The sequence below is a fragment of the Pseudophryne corroboree genome, chromosome 5 (assembly GCF_028390025.1).
Source record: "Pseudophryne corroboree isolate aPseCor3 chromosome 5, aPseCor3.hap2, whole genome shotgun sequence".
NCBI lineage: Eukaryota > Metazoa > Chordata > Amphibia > Anura > Myobatrachidae > Pseudophryne > Pseudophryne corroboree.
In genome coordinates, this window is record NC_086448.1 from 560,382,821 (window position 1) to 560,406,092 (window position 23,272).

General features: G+C 43.8%; 1 protein-coding gene across 2 annotated transcripts in view; it reads right to left on the reverse strand.

Annotated features, from left to right (window-relative positions):
* ALDH5A1 (aldehyde dehydrogenase 5 family member A1) overlaps positions 1-21,616 on the reverse strand; it is a 46,677-nt gene extending 25,061 nt beyond the window's left edge. For both annotated transcript variants that reach the window (XM_063923270.1, XM_063923269.1), the window contains exons 1-8: positions 21,344-21,616; positions 20,344-20,427; positions 19,212-19,382; positions 14,379-14,495; positions 14,153-14,296; positions 10,746-10,889; positions 10,061-10,219; positions 9,605-9,774 (exon numbers count right to left, since the gene is read on the reverse strand). In XM_063923270.1, the coding sequence (XP_063779340.1) occupies positions 9,605-9,774; positions 10,061-10,219; positions 10,746-10,889; positions 14,153-14,296; positions 14,379-14,495; positions 19,212-19,382; positions 20,344-20,427; positions 21,344-21,616 (1,262 nt within the window). The remainder of the gene's footprint in view (positions 1-9,604; positions 9,775-10,060; positions 10,220-10,745; positions 10,890-14,152; positions 14,297-14,378; positions 14,496-19,211; positions 19,383-20,343; positions 20,428-21,343) is intronic.
* Between the last annotated feature and the right edge of the window lie 1,656 nt (positions 21,617-23,272).

Genomic DNA, 23,272 nt, shown 5'->3' on the forward strand with positions numbered 1-23,272 from the left:
CGGGGATTGGAAATGTTAAAACATATGAGGGATCTATCCACATGATATTGGTGGAGCTTCAAACTAGGAGGACTGGAGATATTAAACCTCCTGTCCACCGGCCTCCCACCACTTAGCTCAAGTACCTCCCCTATCGTTAAAGGAAATGGTACTAGTCCTGATTTGCTATGACCTTGAGGTACTTGAGAGCATACCCAACAATCTGTTTGATTTAACACACTACCCACTAAAGAATGATAGTCACTCAAGGGATGCCGGTCCATGTGGATATTAAAACTGGATTGGCATTTCTTGATGCACCCATCCTCGACTACGTTGTCACAGAGCCTACAGATACAGTTTTCTTCAGCTAACAATCCTTCACAATTCCTTCTATGGTCAATGCTATCGGATCGTTTTCTGATACTCGCCTTTGCTTGTTGATTATGTTGTTCTTGGGAAACTACGCCTCCATCTCTGTCATCAGAACCCATTCCAGAACCTCTCCCGACCTCCATGGTACTCTCGCCGGAACAGACTGCTCTGATCAACATCATGGTCAACAGGAAAATCCGGATCACAGTCTCTTGGGGCAAGTCCATCTTATAGGAGGAAATGAAGAAGAATGAGAAGGGGGAAAAATAATTTGAGGGAGGGGGGATGGGAAGTGGAGAAAAACAATAAAAGGGAACAGGGAATCGACAACTGCTTTTGATCTTGTGATTCTCAATGCTCAGGTGCCGCCTCAGTCCTCCTGGAACAGACACTCCAGTGATACAACTTCCTCCACCGTCTGTTCCTTATCACGGGACCTCTCTGGATCAGCAACCTGCTTACAATGGGACGAATGAACCCAAGTCTCTCTCTCGGCAACTTTCAATGCTGTAGTGCTAGTCAATAAGACTTGGTATGGTCCTTCCCATCTGTCAATAAGGCAACCTGAGCGTAGAAAATTCCGTATCATTACATAATCCCCAGGTTCAATGTCATGACAATTACTATCTGGTAAATCAGGAATCACCAACTTCAAATTATCATTTTGATTCCTTAGCTGTTTACTCATGTTAATCAAGTACTTTACAGTTACTTCATTGTTACACTTCAAATCATCCTGAGAGTTAATCATAACATGCGGTTGTCGACCAAACAAGATTTCAAAGGGAGACAGATTAAGAGGGGACCTGGGAGTGGTTCTGATGCTGTACAGTACAATGGGTAGAGCTTCTGGCCATGTCAATCCTGTTTCTGCCATAACTTTGCTCAGTTTATTTTTAATAGTGCTGTTCACTCTTTCTACCTTCGCACTCGCCTGTGGACGGTATGGAGTGTGCAGCTTGCTATCAATTCCCATCAACTTACACATTCCTTGAAAGACATCACCTGTAAAATGGGTACCCCTATCACTTTCAATTATTCTAGGGATACCATATCTACATACAAATTCCTGCACAATTTTCTTAGCAGTAAACATAGCGGTATTTGTGGCCGCAGGAAATGCTTCGACCCAATTTGAGAAAACATCTATACAAACAAGTACATATTTCAAATTTCGACAAGGGGGTAATTGAATGAAGTCAATCTGTATTACCTGGAAAGGGCCGCCTGCAGGTGGGATATGAGATGGTTCTGTTGGTATTGCTTTTCCGATGTTCTTTCTCAAACAGGTAAGGCATGACATTGCTCTCTTACTTGCATGAGATGAAAATCCTGGGGCGCACCAATATGCTCTTACCAACTTGCACATTCCCTCCTTGCCCAGATGAGTCAGCCCGTGAGCTGCCTCAGCTAAACATGGGAGATATGCTCTGGGGGCCACCGGTTTACCTTGTCCATCCGTCCAGAGTCCTGAGGACTCCTGGCCATATCCCTTTGCCTTCCAGACTGCCTTTTCCTGTGTGGAACACAAATTTTGCATTTCACACAACTTCTGTGTGTTGATGGTATTAAATACCATCAGTTGCGTGGTGTCTGTCTGTCTGGGGGTACCAGCTGCTAACTTAGCTGCTTCGTCTGCTCGGCTGTTACCAAGTGATACTGGGTCTTGGCTATATGTGTGTGCTTTACACTTGATAACAGCCACTCTGTCGGGTTCCTGTATCGCTGTTAGAAGCCTTTTGATGTGAGCTGCATGCGCTACCGGTGTACCAGCTGCCGTCATGAAATTTCTGAGGCGCCATAGGGCTCCGAAATCATGGACTACCCCGAATGCGTATCTAGAGTCGGTGTAGATATTGGCTGATTTGCCCTTAGCCAATTCACATGCTCTGGTTAGGGCGACCAGTTCAGCAACCTGGGCTGAGTGAGGTGGGCCTAGCGGTTCCGCTTCTATGGTGCCTTGGTCATCTACGACTGCGTATCCAGTACACAAGTCTCCCGAGTCTGACTGTCTGTGACAACTACCATCCGTGTAGAAAGTTAGATCTACATCTTCCAGTGGATTGTCACTGATGTCAGGCCTTGCGGTAAAATTTTGGGTCAAATATTCCATACAATCATGTGTGTCTTCCTTTGTGTTAAATTCTCCTTCCCCACCACTCTCATCCTCCACCCTTTGTGCCTGTCCAGGCACACCTGGGAGATATGTTGCAGGATTTAATGCACTGCATCTCCTTATGGTGATGTTTACGGGGGCCATTAGTGCCAATTCCCATCTTGTAAACCGCGCTGATGAGACGTGCCTGGTTTGGGCAGAATTTAGCAAGGCTGACACTGCATGTGGTGTATGAATTGTGAGGTTGTGACCTAGCACTACATCTTCGCTTTTCGTTACTAGCAATGCTATCGCAGCAACGCTTCGCAAGCATGTGGGGAGGGATCGCGCTACCGTGTCTAGCTGAGCGCTGTAGTATGCTACCGGCCTGCTGGCATCACCGTGCTTTTGGGTTAAGACGCCTGCCGCGCAACCAGCACTTTCTGTTCCGTACAGCTCAAAGGGTTTCCCATAGTCAGGCATACCTAATGCTGGTGCCTGCGTTAGGCACTGTTTAAGTCTCTCAAATGCCATCTCGGACTCGTCTGTATACGAAATCCGCTCAGGTTTGTTTGAGGAGACCATCTCCTGCAAAGGTAACGCTAGAATGGAAAACCCTGGGATCCAGTTACGGCAATACCCACACATTCCTAGAAATGTTCTGATCTGTTGCTGGGTTTGTGGCAGAGTCATGTCTCTAATTGCTTGAATTCTATCAGCGGTCAGGTGTCTCAGTCCTTGTGTTAGACAGTGTCCCAAATATTTTACCTTAGCTTGGCATAATTGCAACTTGTCTTTGGAAACCTTGTGTCCTGTGTCTGAAAGATGAAACAGGAGCTGTTTCGTATCCTTCAGGGATGCTTCCAATGAATCAGAACACAGTAGTAGATCATCCACGTACCGTATTAATACTGATCCACTCTCTGGTTGGAAAGACTGTAAACAATCATGCAAAGCCTGGGAAAAGATACTTGGACTGTCTATGAAACCTTGTGGTAATCGAGTCCATGTGTATTGGACTCCTCTGTATGTGAATGCAAACAAATATTGACTGTCAGGGTGCAGAGGTACCGAAAAGAAAGCGGAGCAGAGGTCAATAACAGTGAAAAATTTCGCAGTGGGAGGGATTTGCATAAGGATGACAGCTGGATTTGGCACTACGGGGAACTGACTCTCAACTATTTTGTTAATCCCCCTTAGATCCTGCACTAGCCGGTAACCCCTCCCCCCACTCTTTTTAACAGGGAAGATGGGACTATTGGCAGTGCTGGACGTTCTTACCAGAATGCCCTGTTGTAGCAAGCGCTCTATTACGGGGTACACTCCTAACTCCACCTCTGGCTTCAGAGGGTACTGTGGGATTTTTGGAGCTATCCTACCATCTTTTACTTGTACAACTACCGGAGCTACGTTTGCCATTAATCCAGTGTCCTGTCCATCTTTAGTCCAAAGTGACTCTGGTATCTGGGATGTCATTTCTTCTACTTGGGATGGAGTCCTATTTGTCATAATGGTATGTGACATTAATTTTGACGGGGAGTCTAACATGTCTCGTACTTCCTGAGCGTGATTCTCAGGTATGTCCAAGAATACACCTTCAGGAGTACAATAAATGACGCACCCCATTTTGCACAATAAGTCTCTTCCCAGGAGATTAGTCGGTGCCGATGCAGCTAGCAAAAAGGAATGCTTGGTATGTAACGGCCCTACTGTAATCTCGGCTGGTTTGCTAACAGGGTAGTGCTGGACTACTCCCGTTACCCCTATGGTTGGAATTGTCTTACCAGTGGTTCTCATGCCCACTGTCGAATTTATCACTGATTTGGCCGCCCCTGTATCTACAAGAAAGTTTAATGATTTACCAGCTACATTGATTGCAATTTCTGGTTCACTTCCAAGATTTGCAATCAATTTTACTGGCTGCAGATTACAGGTATGGCCACACCCCTATTGGGTATGGTGACCTCCCTGAATCCCGCTGGCAGCAACTACTTGTGAAGGGGTGAAATGGGAACTACCAGTGGCTTGCCAGTCTCTGTTCGGGGGGTATCTTTTTGTTTCCCCTGTATGTGGCTCATAACTCCGTCTCTGCGGACCTTGCTCCCAATGTCGTGTGTCGTGTCGTTGTCTAGGGGGTTGATATGAGTTTTGTGAATTTTTCACTCTACAGTCTCGTGCCATGTGTCCCTGTCTATGACAAGAAAAACAAGTTACCACATTTGACTTACCCACAGGGTTTGGTGATTTATACAAAGGCTGCCTTGTGGTCAGGGCCTGTATACTTACGGCCATTAACTTATCACCTTGGGACTCCCTGTGTCGGGTGATATTCCGGTCGTGATCAATAGCAGCCTCTCTCAAAGTAGCCACCGACAGACCTCGCCAACATGGTTGCGTGGTCTGTACTCTTGTCTTTAATGTCTCTTTTAAACCATCCATTAGTACAGATACTGCTACTTCTCGATGGTTTATGTTTGTTTTAATGTCCTCTATACCTGTGTACTTTGCCATTTCTAGTAATGCCCTGTGAAAATATTCTGCAGCAGTTTCTGACTCTTTCTGTCTAATGGAGAAAATCTTGTTCCACTTGACTACCGCTGGGAAATACTCTTTTAACTGTAAACTTATTCTTTTTACGTTATCTTTGTTGTACACATCTGTAAGAGGTACATCCTGATCTAATCCACAGTCAGCCAAAAATTGAGCTGCGTCGACATTTGAGGGTAAACATGCCCTCAGCAATACCTGCCAGTCTTTGTTATTGGGCTCTAAAGTGTTCCCTAGGTCTCTGATGTATTTCTGGCTGGCAACTAAGTCTTTCCTAGGGTCAGGGAACTCAGACACTATGGTTCTTAATTCCATTCGGGAAAATGGGCTGTACATGGCAATGTTCCTAACAGGAGTGATTCCTGTTGTGTCAGTTTTCCCATTTGGCACTGCTATTACCCTAACAGGATTAAGTCTACTAACATCACTCTGTGTAGGTTCTACAGCCTGTGGTGAAATGGTTTCAGCGTAGTGTATGGTGCCGTACTTACCTGTAGATACGACCTCACCTATCCCTCCGCTAGGGGCTTTTGTTACTAATCTCATGGGTGGAGCCGTGCCTACTGTTGTCTCTGCTATGGTGGCTGCTAGAGAGAGCGCCGATATTGTTGCCGATTCGTCTTCTTGATCACACTCCTGGGGAAAGTTCAAAACAGGGTACAACTTGCACGGGTTAATACTTGCATTAGTTAACTTATTAACATTTACACAGTTGCTAAGTGTTTGTTTGTTACACCCTAGTGCGTCATTCTCCGCAACCAATTTCTCTCCCGATATGTATGGTGGCGGCGGGGCTGTCGCTATCAATTTCTTGATAGGATTAGATCCTGCCGCCAGAGCCAATCCTCTCTGTATTTCACCCTCCTGTTGCCATAACTGCAAATAATCATAATGTTGGATTCGTCTCTTTGTTGATTTAATGAGACATATCCTCCTCCTTAAATTTTGCAACACTTCTGATCTAAAGCTACCTACTCTTGGGAATTTCTCCCCGTCATGCACTGTCATTCTCTCCCATTCATCACATAAAACCTCTGTATGTGAGCCATATTTTTCACATTACGTACCTTGCCGACCCGACTGGTCGGTTTACTGAATCAACCCGAACCGAGGTTGATCGCCCCCTTCCTGAACAATTGGCCCCCATAACTTGCAGGCGTTGCTTTCACCACCTCTGACCTTATTTCAGGGTCTTCAGCGAACCCTTACAAAAACCAAAATGTTCACGATAGGCTGACGGTAGCGGTTTACCGAGTACCCCACTCACTCGCCCACGCCGACCAATACGACCCACACACTGCCTTAGTGCTGGCGTACTCGACCCAGGGCCCCTATGAACCTCTATTTACTGGAACATGCGAGGGATATCCGCAGAACACTTACTCTTTCCAGTAACTATTGGTTGTTGGACAATTCCTGAGTGACCAGCGAACTTCCCTTCAGAAAATAAAAAATTACACAAATCACATCAGAGTGTACAAATAGTTTTACGACCGGGTTTGTACACAAATGGTACTGGTCAGATTAACTAATGTACACAATTACGTGCGGTACAATCGTTCAGCACATAAGCAACTAATCTTATGTACTGAGCGACCAGTGGAATCGAAAATTTCGGCTGCGAATTCCTTCAGCCAGAGCTTTATTGGCCTATATGGGTTTTTGCACCAACCCCCTGGGTTGTGCCCTTTTCTCTTTTATGGCAGACTTCTTAGTCTGCTGTACCTGGACCTCCCTGTCTGTAGTATGACCTCCTGGTCTACTATTCTCTACTGCTCAAATTTTATGTTTAACCAGAGATGCCTCCCTAGCCACCATGCACGTCACTTACATGTATGTACCTCTGCGAGAACTCGACTTCTTGTGGTTCAACCTGTAAAATTGTATAAACTTATATATACAAAACACTCACTCACCACACGTACACTTTTGCTTCTATTTCTATTTCTGCGCAGAAATTTTCTTTAGACCAGATGTGTTGTGAATTTGGAGAAGGATCTGTTAATCTAAATTTCGGATTTAAAATAGATTTGCGCTATTTATCGCCTGATGCGCTACTTATCGCCTCTTGCGCTACTTATCGCCTGTTGCGCTACTTAAAAATCAACTGTCGTGTGACTTGAGTTACGTGGGCGTACCCAGACGCTCCGTTGCGTAATTTACGCTGCGTGCGTCGGCCTTGGTGTACGCGAGTCTCAGCCCTTTGTTAGAGACACGTGTACACAAAACCAATGTCCACCGCAACACAACTAACACTTTTATCAATGTAGATGATCCTCGATCGTCTACCGCGCAACACACCAATCTCTCCTTTTACCTTAGGTAGAGTTGCATGTGGGTTTTACACTTTAACTATGAAATAGCGACAAATCTCTCTTAGCACGTTTTATCAATTATAAAATGGCAAACAGGAGAGTGATATATGAAAATACACGAATGAAAAAGAAATGCAGATATGTGCGTGTGTACGCAAGACAGAAATAAACAGTTTTAAAAGACACTAGCGTGTTGTTCTTACCTCCGGTTCCGGATTCCTTCAGCACCCTTTACTAAGCGAAGCAGACGCTTATCCAAACAGCACTACGAGGAATATGACCTCCCGCCCTTTGCTGCTGGATAATGTCTGCTGAATTTACCTAGCAGAGATATGTGAAGGACAGGACGAGCCGCCAATTGATAAAGCTAAATATTTATCTTATATAAAACCCTTTATGAGGTCTAAGAACACTGTACGCTATTTACGTATGGAGTACCGTAAGGGTACGCTCGTTGCGTAACGATCGCTTAGTCGTGGTCGAGACGCTCAAGCGTCACGTTCGCTCACGGCCGAGAGATCACAGGCAGGCACGCTATTGGCTGCCGGCTAACGTAATGATTCGCTATAGCGTAGCGGACGCTCGGGACCACGAGGAGATCACCAGCGGCGCTGACGCTCACAATGTTAAACCTTTAAATCTAAACCAAAAACAATGTAATATGCTGTAAAACCTTAGTGTAGAGATAGGGTGTAGATGCAACACAGTGTAACCTTATTAACTTAAAAGCTGTTTGAGCGTCACCGACGTTCTGTGAATACTTAACACTATAAGAAATACACAGATACCGTGCTTAGGGTCCAACGCCTAATATATATATTATGAATGTTATACTTGCAAAAGAATTAATACAATACAAGTCATACACTACAATATAACATAGACTACCTAACCAGATAACTACACAGGAAATACAATACAATACTATTACGTTTAAGAGAGTACGAGAGAAAGAGAAGAGAGAGAGAGATATGGCCCATAACATCAAGAAAGACAATATGATTGCGGAGAAAACTTACGCACAAAGGAAACGATCGCATGCGCCTCTGGACATCCAGCTCCCGATTTTCAGCAATGATAACCGTTGAAGAGTGAGAGCTGGATGTGATCGGCTTGTCTATTTATGCCCCACACACAATACAATTCAATGGTCCCTACAATCTCATTGTTCATTGGACACAGGAATTCCTCCTCGCATTATAACAAAAGGTCATAGGTTGATTCATACAGGTGGGCTGTGACTATTTCCAACAGCTCAGGTGGGAGGGAAACTGGGTTTCCCGCCGCATGGATAAGTAAGTGCAAATACAGTAAATGTTCATAAACTTCTTATGTCCATAACTATTCGCACGAGCGATTAATCCGCTTCAAACCAACACCGGAATATTGCTAATTAAATACTCTTTCGATGGGTACTAAACACCACTGTATTACTCCTGTCTGACCCTTCGTATCAAACAAAGGGGGATTTCTCTGTTCATGAACATTCTATATTAACCAAACTTTCAGAATCTATCAAAGGGACCATGATCTACAAAATACATTATATAGTGGAAATATGTAACGAAAGAGTCGCACGCTACGAACACATGAACTCTACCGTAAATGCACATACCGCGCGCCCGCGGGTGCCCGCAACAGCGAGTATGCGCACGCACGGGAGAGCGCACGCATGCGCAGCGCAGACCTGTGTGAGGTGCAAATATGGCAGTGTGCATAGAGATATTTTTCTGACTTTGACAAGTATGAAATACCTACAATCAAAATCCCGACAGCAATTGACCAACGGTCAAAATCCCGACATGGACAAAATACTGACATTTAAAATACAGACAAGGTCAAAATACCGACATTTAAAATGTTGACAGGTCAAAATGCCAACATGTGGTTTTGTGTGTGTATGTCGACTTCGGTCGACATGGACACCATATAAGTGTACCGCTGCGCTCGCCATGCTTCGGGCACGGTGCCTCGCGGCGCTCCGCACACTGTTATATTCCCCCTCCAGGTCCACTAGGATGGTGAAGTATGAACAAGTCGGTTTCAATTAAAAAATCATGAAAAACTTATGTCGACATTTTACATATCGGGATTGTGAGCTTGTCGGGATTTTGACTGTCTGTCAATTGCTGTCGGTATTTTGACTGCATCCCAATAGCATGGATCAGTTCACTCCTCTATCTAAGACACTCAATAGTTTTATTTCACAAGATGAGCTTTACAGTATTTATTGCAGGATAAATATTCAAAATTAAATGTTTGGTGCAAACATCCAGCAGAAAGGTTTCCTTACTTGATGACAGGTGCTAAAGGTCCAAATGTTTCCTCCCTACTGCAGAGCATTTTTGTCGTAACACTGCTGAGCAACGTAGGTTCAAAAAAGTTCTTTCCATATGTGGATCGATTGCCTCCAGTTTCAACATGTGCCCCTTGAGACACTGCATCCTTCACATGTTGTTCCACCTACAGGTAAACATATAGCAACAATCAACTATTAGGCTAAAAGTACATGTAGATATTTCACATTTACAAAAAGTTACAAGTGAGGTCAGTACGGAAGATAGATCTTTGCTAAAGTTTTGTCAAGTTTACCAACTACATTGTATAGTAAGGTAGGTATATTGTGTAGTAAGTATAATGTATAGTATATGTAGTATGGAAAGTAAACTGTGCTGCAATCAGAAGATTAGTTACTCCATGAAACTGTATAACTTTGCATATAATTCAAATACACAATCATCAACAATACCTTCTCCACAGCTCTCTCATTAATGAGTGGTCCCTGGGTAACTCCTTCGTCAAATCCATTTCCAACACGCAGGTCCTTCTTGATCAATGCCGACAACTTTTGCACAAAGACATCATGTATCCCTTTCTGTACCAGGAATCTGTTTGTACATACGCATGTCTGAAACAAAGCCCACAAGATAAATAACAATCAGACGGTGCAGTGTCAATAGAACACAGGAATCACAAGCTTCCTCTATGGTCATTACTGCCTAGCTTCTCTCTCAGCTCAGCTTCCTTCTTTTTATAAATCCAAGAACCTGTACAGTGACCACATGCAGGTCACAAAATCAGCACATAATATCAAATTAAATATAAAACATAAATAAAACCTTTGCTTAAACCTGTGATTTTATCTTTTGCAGATGTTGCCTATAGGTCGTGGTAAACGAATGGATCCCAAATGGGCAACTACCTGCAAAAAAACAAAACAAAATGATGATTCCCAATAATGATCAAAATGGGTAGATCACATCCAGTGGTGATCCTTTTCCATTATGATCGGGCTTAATGCTCATTCAGCAAGGATAGCATGGCCAATTTTAAGAAATGTAATCATAGAAGAAATATTATAATAATTATTATTATTATTAATAATAATACAAAAACCATTAAAGTATATAATAGTGAAATATGAGTACACAAACCTGCCCAGAATTGCGAAATTTGGACGCAAGAGCTCCGGCAACAGCCTTGTCAACATCTGCACTGTCAAAAACAATGAAAGGAGCATGTCCCCCGAGTTCCATAGACACCCGCTTCACAGACTCCGCTGCATAGCGAAGCAGGATCTGCATGTAAAAAGAAATATAGTCATATATAGTTATGTAAGGTCTGTTAGGGTTGGATATGGCATGCTGGCGGCTGGGATCCCGCCAGTCAGCACACCGATGCCAGAATGTCGGCAGAGGGGCGAGCGCAATGAATCCCCTTGCGGGCTCATTGCACTCGCCACAGGTACAAATCCTACTCTATGGGTGTCATGGACACCCAGCCGGGATTCCGGCTGTCAGCATTGTCAGTGGTCAGGATTCCAGTGTTGGTATCCTGACCACTGGGATCCTGACTGCCGGCAATGTAGCCGCATCCTGTCTGTTATGCAATATATGCAATGTGGTTTATGTAACTACATGCCTATAGCTAGTTGACTTCATAACTCTAAATATTGAAATCTACTTAGGAACAGATGCAGATAATTTTTTTCAGCTATAGCACTTAAAATCTCAAAAAGCATTGTAGACCTAAGCAGAGTGCATCTGGTTGGCTGGTGCAGGTAGCCAGCAGCTGCTTACTCCGAGTGTCTAATTCAGACCTGATCGCAGCAGCAACTTTGTTAGCAGATGGACAAAACCATGTGCACTGCAGGGGAGGCAGATATAACATTTGCAGAAAGAGTTAGATTTGGGTGGGTTATTTTGTTTCTGTGCAGGATAAATACTGGTTGCTTTATTTTTACACTGCAATTTAGATTTCAATTTGAACACACCCCACCCAAATCTAACTCTCTCTGCACATGTTATATCTGCCCCACCTGCAGTGCACATGGTTTTGCCCCATTAGCTAACAAATTTGCTGCTGCGATAAGATCTGAATTAGACACTGAGTCTCTTAAAATGCACTTGTTATCTATACACACTGGGTGCAGCCAATAGCTATAAGAATCTAACTTTCCACTCATAGGACTCCTTGAAGCAACTGCATTAGGCACAGTGTTACTGGTTCCATGTATATGGGCAGGTGACAATCTGCAATGTCAGTGGCTTGCTCTAAAATTTATAGGCTGTACTTTAATGAATGTTGATTTGACCCACAATATAACAGGAAAAATAGACTAAACTAATTATATTATACAGTCAGGTCCATAAATATTGGGACATCGATACAATTCTCATATTTTGGGCTCTATACACCACCACAATGGATTTGAAATGAAACAAACAAGATGTGCTTTAACTGCAGACTTTCCGCTTTAATTTGAGGGTATTTACATTCAAATCAGGTGAACGGTGTAGGAATTACAATGGTTTCTATATGTGCCTCCCACTTTTTAAGGGACAAAAGTAATGGGACAAACTAAACAATCCTAAATCAAACTTTCACTTTTTAATACTTTGTTGCAAATCATTTGCAGTCAATTACAGCCTGAAGTCTAGAACGCACAGACATCACCAGACGCTGGATTTCATCCCTGGTGATGCTCTGCCAGGCCTCTACTGCAAATGTCTTCAGTTCCTGCTTGTTCTTGGGGCATTTTCCCTTCAGTTTTGTCTTCATCAACTGAAATGCATGCTCAGTCAGATTCAGGTCAGGTGATTGACTTGGCCATTGCATGACATTCCACTTATATGCCTTAAAAACCTCTTTGGTTGCTTTCGCAGTATGCTTCGTGTCATTGTCCATCTGCACTGTGAAGCGCCGTCCAATGAGTTCAGAAGCATTTGTCTGAATATGAGCAGATATTGCCCGAAACACTTCAGAATTCATCCTGCTGCTTTTGTCAGCAGTCACATAATCAATAAATACAAGGGAACCAGTTCCATTGGCAGCCATACATGCCCACGCCGGGATCCGGTCTGAAGATCGACAGTGTCTAGGTCGACAATGTTTAGGTCCACCACTATAGGTCGACAGTTACTAGGTCGACATGGATGGAAGGTCGACAGGTCTAAAGGTCGACATGAGTTTTTCACATTTTTTTTTTTTTTTGGATTTTTTCATACTTAACGATCCACGTGGACTACGATTGGAACGGTAAAGTGTGTTGAGCGAAGCGGTAGCGGAGCGAAGGCACCATGCCCGAAGCATGGCGAGCGAAGCGGTGCACTAATTTGGGATCCCGGTCACTCTACGAAGAAAACGACACCAAAAAAAAAAAATTCCTCATGTCGACCTTTAGACCTGTCGACCTAGCACATGTCGACCTAGAAACCCTGTCGACCTTCCTTCCATCCATGTCGACCTAGTGACTGTCGACCTATAGTGGTCGACCTAAACATTGTCGACCTAGACACTGTCGATAAAACGAACCACACCCCCCACGCCATGACACTACCACCACCATGCTTCACTGATGACGTGGTATGTTTTGGATCATGAGCAGTTCCTTTCCTTCTCCATACTCTTCTCTTCCCTTCCCATCACTGTGGTACAAGTTGATCTTTGTATCATCTGTCCATAGGATGTTGTTCAAGAACTGTAAAGGCTTTTTTAGATGTTGTTTGGCAAACTCTAATCTGGTCTTCCTGTTTTTGTGGCTCACCAATGGTTTACATCTTGTGGTGAACCCTCTATATTCACTCTTGTGAAGTCTTCGCTTGATTATTGACTTTGACACATATACACCTACCTCCTGGAGTGTGTTCTTGATCTGGGCAACTGTTGTGAAGGGGTTTTTTTCTTCACCAGGGAAATAATTCTTGTCATCCACCACAGTTGCTTTCCGTGGTCTTCCGGGTCTTTTGGTGTTGCTGAGCTCTCCTGTGCATACTTTCTTTTTAAGAATGTTCCAAACAGTTGATTTGGTCACACCTAATCTTTTTGCTCTCTCTCTAATGGGTGTATTTTGAATTTTCAGCCTAATGATGGCTTGCTTCACTGATAGTGGCAGCTCTTTGGATCTCATATTGAGAGTCGACAGCAACAGATTCCAAATGCAAATGTCACACCTGGAATCTACTCCAGACCTTTTACCTGCTTAATTGATGATGAAATAACGAGGGAATAGCCCACTCCTGTCCATGAAATAGCTTTTGAGTCGATTGTCCCATTACTTTTGGTCCCTTAAAAAGTGGGAGGCACATATAGAAACCGTTGTAATTCCTACACTGTTCACCTAATTTGGATGTAAATACCCTCAAATTAAAGCGGAAAGTCTGCAGTTAAAGCTTGTTTGTTTCATTTCAAATCCATTGTGGTGGTGTATAGAGCCCAAAATATGAGAATTGTGTCGATGTCCCAATATTTATGGACCTGACTGTATATTATGTTCATGAACAAAAATACAAAAACAGCTTAATAGTCACTAATGCTGAAAGGGCTTAAGCTTAAGTTTTACCTTTCCTGTTGCCGTGGACCCAGTAAATGAAATTTTAGCTACGGAAGGATCTGTGCAGAGAACTTCTCCGACTGCCGGAGCTTTCTCCCGGGAACACGGTACAACATTATAAACTCCTGCGGGGATCCCAGCTTGGTGAGCAAGCTATAGAAACACACAACAAGGGGTATAAGCACCATGTAACGATACCATACACTTACGAGCAAAACCTACAAAGAAATAATACCTCTGCAAGTGCTAAGGCAGATAACGGAGTATCTTCTGCAGGCTTCACCACAACTGTACAACCAGCTGCTAGGGCAGCACCCACCTTCCGCGTGATCATAGCACTGGGGAAATTCCACTGACATTGGCAGAACAGACAAGGAACAGATTAATTGCAAATATCAAAAAAAATTAAAATAAAGGACTGTCCAATCTAAATTAAGATTTTTATCACCAACAATACAGATACAGTCCTGCATTCTAATCAGTACAACTGGCAATATGCCCTGCAAGGTGGCATTTAGGGGTCTATGGGGGTCATTCCGAGTTGATCGTAGCCCTGCAAAATTTTGCAGGGCTACGATCATGACAATAGACACGCAGGGGGATGCCCAGCACAGGGCTATCCCGCCCCGCATGTAAGTGCCGGACCCCCACCCGCAGAAGTGCAAAAGCATCGCACTAGCTCCTGGCAACATTTTGAGTACATCGTCTTGTGTGTGCCCATGATATCCTAGCTGCTGAATGCAGCATGTCACGTGTCCAACCCCATCAGACCCGGCATCGGCAAATGTGTATGCATTTACTGCATGCCGGGTCCCGTCAGCGGCGATGTCGGGCAGGGTATACATCATTAAGTGTGTATCCAGCATATGCCCTACAGTGATGTGGTTGAGATTTCCGTCGTCTTCTTTTGATATAAAAGAGGCAGCTATTCCACCCTGGTCATCAGAGTATGCATTCAGAGGATGGGACTAAAGGCTGAATATATAATTGATATAACATGAAAGATGATATGAGAATTATCATGTCAGGTTCCGGTGTTGATACTATGTGGGTTATAAGTGGAGGAAAAACTTGACTATTTTTACTTGCCTTGTAGAGGTGATAACAAAAAGCCAGTAAGATTTTCCTACCGCAGTAACTGATTATGTGCGTCAGAGGAACTTCACTCAACTGAAACTGCACCTACAGTACGATGACCTAATGAAAGCAACTCAGCTGTGCAGCAAATGAGAGCTTTCTTACTAAGATAACTGTCCGGTGTATACTTCCATAGTCATTTCTCATCAATAAATGTGTTCTACACAGTGGTTATAGTCTAAACCAGGCCTGATCTATAGTCTGACACCACTGGAATAAGAACTATACTATTCTAATACAGATTTTAAATGCATCCAAAATGCAGAAAGTTATTCAAGTCAATATTTGCAAGACAAACACTGTTTGCTGAGTAAATATTACAACGATAGCATGTACAGTATATACACTTATGTAGTTTTCATTTTAGTAAATGTTTTAGTCATAACTTTTGCAAACAGACTAAGGGGTAAATGCAATTGCGGTCGAATTCCCGAAAATGTCGAAAAAACTGGACTTTTTCGCCCCCCCAAAAAATTCGACAATGCAATACAGTACTTTTCGTCAAAAAAACTGACTTTTCAAATTCGACATTTCTCAAATTCAACATTTCTGCAATGGTACAAATGCGGCTTTTCGACAAAAGTATATTCAATTGAAGAATGTAAATTCGACAAAAGTGCTTTTTGACAGTAAATTCGTAATTTTCAATCCGCCTCACTTTGCTGGCGAAATGTAATAAAATTTTTTAAAAACATGTTTTTTTTGTGGGTTTTTTTATTGCTAATAGCATATCTATTTATATTAGAAGGGATTAGGTACTTGGTTTGTCTATTTAGGAGGCACAAGTATTATTTATATATTTTTTTAAAATATATATATATATATATTTTTAATGGAATGGGTTAAAAACCCGAAAAAAAATTGCGTGGGTTCCCCCCTCCTAAGCATAACCAGCCTCGGGCTCTTTGAGCCGGTCCTGGTTGCAAAAATACGGGGGGGGGGGGGGGGGGGGAAATTACAGGGGATCCCCCATATTTTAACAACCAGCACCGGGCTCTGTGCCTGTCCTGGTGCAAAAAATACGGGGGACAAAAGAGTAGGGGTCCCCCATATTTTTTGTACCAGCACCAGGCTCCACTAGCTGGACAGATAATGCCACAGCCGGGGGACACTTTTATACCGCTCCCTGCGGCCGTGGCATTAAATACCCAACTAGTCACCCCTGTCCGGGGTACCCTGGAGGAGTGGGGACCCCTTAAATCAAGAGGTCCCCAGCCACCCAAGGGCCAGGGGTGAAGCCCGAGGATGTCCCCCCCCCATCCAAGGACTGCGGATGGGGGGCTGATAGCCTTGTTGAAAATGAAAGAATATTGTTTTTTGCAGAAGAACTACAAGTACCAGCATGCGGGGGGGGGGGGGGGGGAACGGGCCCACTGGTACCTGTAGTTCTTCTGCAAAAAAACACAAAAACAAATAAAAACAGGACACGCACACCGTGAAAATACAACTTTATTTCACACATGCCGACACACACATACTTACCTATGTTGACACGCCGACTGCCACGTCTCCAATGTCGAAGAATCCGGGGTACCTGAAAATACAATTATATACTCACCTAAATCCAGTGTCCTGTGATTTTTGTAATCCACGTACTTAAATCAAGGGGTCCCCCCCCCCAGCCACCCAAGGGCCAGGGGTGAAGCCCGAGGCTGTCCCCCCCATCCAAGGGCTGCGGATGGGGGGCTGATAGCCTTGTTGAAAATGAAAGAATATTGTTTTTTGCAGAAGAACTACAAGTACCAGCAAGCCTCCTCCGCAAGCTGGTACTTGGAGAACCACAAGTACCAGCATGCGGGGGGGGGGGGGAGGGGGGGGGGGTTGGACGGGCCCGCTGGTACCTGTAGTTCTTCTGCAAAAAAAATACCCAAATAAAAAACAGGACACGCACACCGTGAAAATACAACTTTATTTCACACATCGTGTCAACATAGGTAAGTATGTGTGTGTCGGCATGTGTGAAATAAAGTTGTATTTTCACGGTGTGCGTGTCCTGTTTTTATTTGTTTTTGGTTTTTTTGCAGAAGAACTACAGGTACCAGTGGGCCCGTTCCCCCCCCCCCCCCCGCATGCTGGTACTTGTAGTTCTTCTGCAAAAACCAATATTCTTTCATTTTCAACAAGGCTATCAGCCCCCCATCCGCAGTCCTTGGATGGGGGGGGGGGGGGGGGGACATCCTCGGGCTTCACCCCTGGCCCTTGGGTGGCTGGGGGGGGACCTCTTGATTTAAGGGGTCCCCACTCCTCCAGGGTACCCCGGACAGGGGTGACTAGTTGGGTATTTAATGCCACGGCCGCAGGGAGCGGTATAAAAGCGTCCCCCGGCTGTGGCATTATCTGTCCAGCTAGTGGAGCCCAGTGCTGGTACAAAAAATATGGGGGACCCCTACTCTTTTTGTCCCCCGTATCTTTTGCACCAGGACAGGCGCAGAGCCCGGTGCTGGTTGTTAAAATATGGGGGATCCTGTAATTTCCCCCCCCCGTATTTTTGCAACCAGGACCGGCTCAAAGAGCCCGAGGCTGGATATGCTTAGGAGGGGGGACCCCACGCAATTTTTTTCCAGGGTTTTTTACCGTTTTTTGTACCATGTGAAAAGTCGTTTCAAAATCCGTCAATTGGTCCGTTTTTCGACAGCGGGACTGTCAAATCCGTTTTTTTATTGAATATGTCGAATTCCGGCACCCGCCGGCCGGAATTCGACGGTCGAATTGTGTCGAATTTAAAAACGGGCGAAAAATTACCGCAATTCGCCCGGAATTGCATATACCCCTAATACTGTAATGCATTTTGCTGAAAAACATTTTTCTTAATATCCTCTTGAGAAATTTGCATACCTTTAACGATGTGTTTAGTAATCTAGACTCAGTAGGCTGAGAATGTGTTACATACCGAGTCTGACTTACTGTAGTACTCCCATATATCATAAACAAATGAATGCCTTCCGTTTGTTAGAAAAACAAGTGATATTTATTTTCTGCAAATATCTGGAACACATAATTGTCCTTTAAAAATGTAAAACCCTACTTCCAGTGTTAAGTTTGACAAGGATTTTCAATTTAATTTTAGTCTTAATCGATTCTTTTTGCTTTGTGGTAGTTAAGGTTTAGGGCCTAATTCAGCTTGGATCTCTATTGAGACAGAAATTGCAAATTTCTCAAACCTGCTTCTGCTTAAAATCGCCTGTCAAGAGCCACCCAGAAATTTAGAAGACGCCCTCCAATGCAATCGCAAAATTGCGATGCATACGCACACAAAGAGTACCATTGGCATTTGCGGTTGACCCAGGCTACTTAAAATAATGATAATGCAGTCGCATTGGCGCCATGTTTTAAGTCGCAATCCGTTGCAACAGATGTCAGATACACGCCCCGAAAAGGCCATAATCCGCCTGCGTTTTTCCACCCACTCCCCACAAACGCCATGTTAACACCCACGAAAGGTCACTTCCAGTCAAAGTGAGATCACATTTCACTAAATTGCAATCGCAATTTAGCCTTCACGCACATGCAATGCATTTGCAGCGCATGCGCAGTCTGCCAATAATCGCCCAATTTGCGGTTCTGCAGCTGAAGTTGAAGGCCCATAGTTAGTGGATCCGTTTTCATTTTAGTCCTGAAATAAACTGTAGTGGACAAATAATTTTGTCAATGAAAATTTTTACTAAAAAGTAACACTGCGTAGTGTACAGTAATTATATATATATAATCTTACATTTGAAAATGGTTAGACATAATTTCAACCTTGTGATAATAGCAAATACGTGCAAAAGCAAAAATAATGTTGGCATGGAGTCTAGAACCAGCAACAGAGCCCGGTATTGATGACCATAGAAGCGTGAGGCTCTGGAAGCCAATTCCCCAGAGTAGAAATCGACACAGTGGCTTATTTAAGGAACCTACAGAACAATTTCTAGGTCTTATGTATACTCACTGGTGTGATAATAGTTGCAACTCCAACAGGATGTTTGAGGACTAAAGCCCTACGGTCTCTCATTGGCACAGAAATTACATCTCCGTATATGCGACGAGCCTCTTCTGAAAACCACTCCAGGAATCCAGCAGCGTAAACTATTTCACCAAGTGCTTCTTTTGTAGGTTTTCCCTATAATGGAAAACAGACATATGCTACACTGATGCTACAAGTCACTACAGTGTCATTCTGTAAATCATATACTTAAAGGCCTGTGCAGGTGTATAAGCCTGGGTGAGCTATGCAATTAATCACCAGGTACCTGACACTCACTGTAACCAAATATTGCATACAACACTGGTTTCCAAATCGATCCTCAAGGCACCATAACAGTCCAGGTTTTAAGGATATCCAAGCTTACACACAGGTTACTTAATTATTACATCAGTATTTCGGTTATACCAGTGGTTCACAGACTCGGTCCTCAGAACCCCAAACAGTTCCTGTTTCCCAGGCCACCTAGCAGATGCACAGGTGTATTCATTAATCACTGACATATTTTAAAAGATCCAGAGGTGGATTATTTCACTTGCGATTCTGTGAGGAGACCTGGAAAGCATGAACTGTTCAGGGGCCTGAGCACAGAGTTCGAGAACCAGTAGATTATGCCATCTGTGCACAAGCATGGATATGCTTAAAATCTGGACTGTTAGGGTGCCTTGAGGACTGCATTTGGGGAACCTTGGCATATAAATACATTACAGAACAAAATAAAAAGGACAAAACACAGTGGAGGAAATTTGGGAAAACTGTCCTACAGGTAACTAGAACTGAAGATGCAACCAGATTATGTACATTTCCCATTTACAGTGTAGAAGATAAAAGCAAATACCTTTTTTTAAAACAGGATCCCTTGTGTCACTGTCCTCGGAGGCCAAGAGGATAAATGGCATTGTTCCAGGATCCAAAAGCCAATGCTAATATATATATTGCACATCTGATAAACCAAGGACACTAAAAACACACTGTGGAACCTGACTGTAGCACCAACCCACAGGTTGTACGCGTCTGATTTATAGCACCAACTTACAGTATAAAGTAACCTGTACAACATATTCCATAAAACTATAAGAACACAATTCAGTATTCCTACATTTTCTGCTGTGATAATCCGAGCAAGATCCTCTTTGTTCTGGATTATTAGGTTGTACCACTTCCGCAACAAGTCGCTTCGCTCCTATGAAAAAGACAAAGCAAGTGGAAGCAGTTATTACAGCCACATTACAGTACAGACATTATGAACATCAGCACTGCTGAGCGTTATACTGCAACCAAAGGATGGTGGGATTCCTTATTCTCCCTGACTGGCTGCTCTTAGATATTCCCAACATGATGTATAAACTTTAAATACAGACTTGATTATATTCCTAACAAATTTGACAGCTGCAAATAAACAGATAAATCAGGATCACTTCTACTGGACATGAGTGATGTACAACAGGAATTTAAGGGTCATAGGGGAAATGTCCTAGGGGTCGGTGGAAGGCATGTAGATAGCTAATGGTGTATATTAGTGGTGGATTTCCTTTGTTTTTTGGAGTTTTATCGGAACACTGGTGCAGCATCCAGAAGGTATCTCCAATATCATTTAAATATTTACCTATAGAGGAAAACAAAACATATCCCAGACCATTAATGTATAGCAAAAAATGAGATGCTCATTTGCCATTTATGTATCCATCAAGAATGGCTCAACGCAGGGCTAACATTAGTGGGAGTGGGGGGTGCCTCCAGGGCTCACCTCCCATATGCCCAACACATACTGTCATCAGTGCGGTAAGAAATGCCATGTTACTAGTGGATTCATTACAGTGCATTGTGGATAGTAGTTTGTAGACTAACCCTTTTTACCAGCCCACCCCCTTATTGTGTGCAGCAGATGTGGTGTGCGAAAAATGTGGCCAGGGTGGATGAGCATGGTAGGCAGGAGCCCACCTACATGAACTGGGGGTACAACAATGCCCGCATAATGGACCATTAAAGTGGGGGGCCCTTCAAAATGTTGCTATGGGGCCCTAAAAGTTCTAGTTCTGCCGCTGGCTCCATACTTTCATACATGCATAACAGGCTCAGTATCTTAAGCTTATGCTCACCTTGCTGGGCACCTCTTTCCAGGTCTGAAAGGCTGCAGCGGCTGCTTTGACTGCCTCCCTACATTCTCTGGGGCCACAGTCAGTAGCCTGAACTATTTCTGTGCCAGTTGCAGGATCCACCACTGGGAAAGTTGTAGAGTCAGAAGATTTCAACCAGGAACCCCCAATATAGGCGGCAGAGCGCAAGAGAGAGGCGGGCAGTGCCGTGGCCAGAGAGGAGGACATCCTGCATGGAAGGTGTAGGATGCCAGACAGGGGCAGATGTGACAGCATTGCCTCGCAGTACACACCTTAACGCAGAGCACTGGGATCAAAAGGGTAAACTCCGCCTGCTAAGGGCACAGCAACCTGTAAATGTAATAAAAGGAGCAGAATTCGTTAATATGTTCAACTGACAAATACACAAGAAGTTTAATCATTTATAAAATGTAATGCAGACGTACGGCCAGGGGTCATGTATGGTAACAGCCGATGGAGGCAGTGTAATTATTAATCTACTGTCACATTTCTTAGCATAATAAACATGGAAGAGGCAAGGAGGGAGGAAATAACTGGAAAATTTACTATTTTTTATTTATTTATTTATATTATTTGCTCTTTTCACTTTCGGCACCATTTTTTGCGGTAATCCCGTTTTCACAATTTTTTTTATTGTATACGCAAATCGCAGTAGCACTCAAGGTATTTTTGTGGCAAAAAAGAAATTAATTAGACAAAAACGGCAATCACAGTAAAGTACCACGATTTTGCTGCTAATTGTATTCGCCCCTATGGATCATTCTTGCCTACTCTCCCGCAATGGCAGTGAGGCTCCTGAAAATAGGGTGACCCACCCAGCACCCCGGAAAAGCAGGCAAGTCTCCCAATTTTGCAGGTCCCCCCTGCCCGGCCGCCCACTTAGTGAGTAAAGTGGGCGGTCCGGGCAATCGATGACGCGATTCGTGCTGAATTGCGTCATCATAGTCACGCCCCCTTGCCGTGTAATGTTGGTAATCGCGGCATTACAGAGCAGGGGGCGGGGCTTAAATGATGTGCCACCATAACCCCGCCCTGTTCCACCTCCACACCGCCCCCCTTCCGCCTCCGCACTGCTCCCTATGCACATCATAGGCCTGCCCCGCCCCCCTGCTGAGCCGACCTGGCTGCTCTCTCCCGGAAAGAGTATTACAGGTGGAGTATCCCATATCCAAATATTCCGAAATACAGAATTTTTGGAGTGAGAGTGAGATAGTGAAATCTTTGTTTTCTGATGGCTCAATGTACACAAACTTTGTTTAATACAGTTATTAAAAATGTTGTATTAAATGACCTTCAGGCTCTGTATATAAGGTGTATATGAAACAAATGAACTGTATGAATGTACACACACTTTGTTTAATAAAGGTAAGGGGGCTTTCTTATGGTCAGTAAAGTAAGCCTCCTCAACCTGCTAAGGTACTTTGTCAGTAATGTGTAAAACATCCCTAATGGCCTCAATCATGAGCTGCACCCCCTTTGCAAGGGATGCCTCACCCCCTCGTATATCCCCGTCACCGTCTCCCGTATCAGAGTCGGTATCTGTGTCAACTTGCATTATCTGGGCAAGAGCACGCTTTTTTGGGCATGTACTAGAAGATTTTGAGGAGGCATTGGGAGTACCCGTCCAAAACCTCCACAGATTTTCTCAAAACCTGTGTTTCTGTCTCATTAAGAGCTATCCTAGATGAAATCTGGTATATTCCCTTAATTGAAGCCACCCACACTGGTTCGGATTCAGAAGGCAGAGACATTATATTACATTCCTGAGTACATGGAATGGATTCCTCTGGAGAAAATACATACTCTGCAGCACAAGACACAGAGTCCCTGGACATGGTAATGTGAGATCTATATACACACACATACACAAGAAAAATAAGAATTTACTTACCGATAATTCTATTTCTCGTA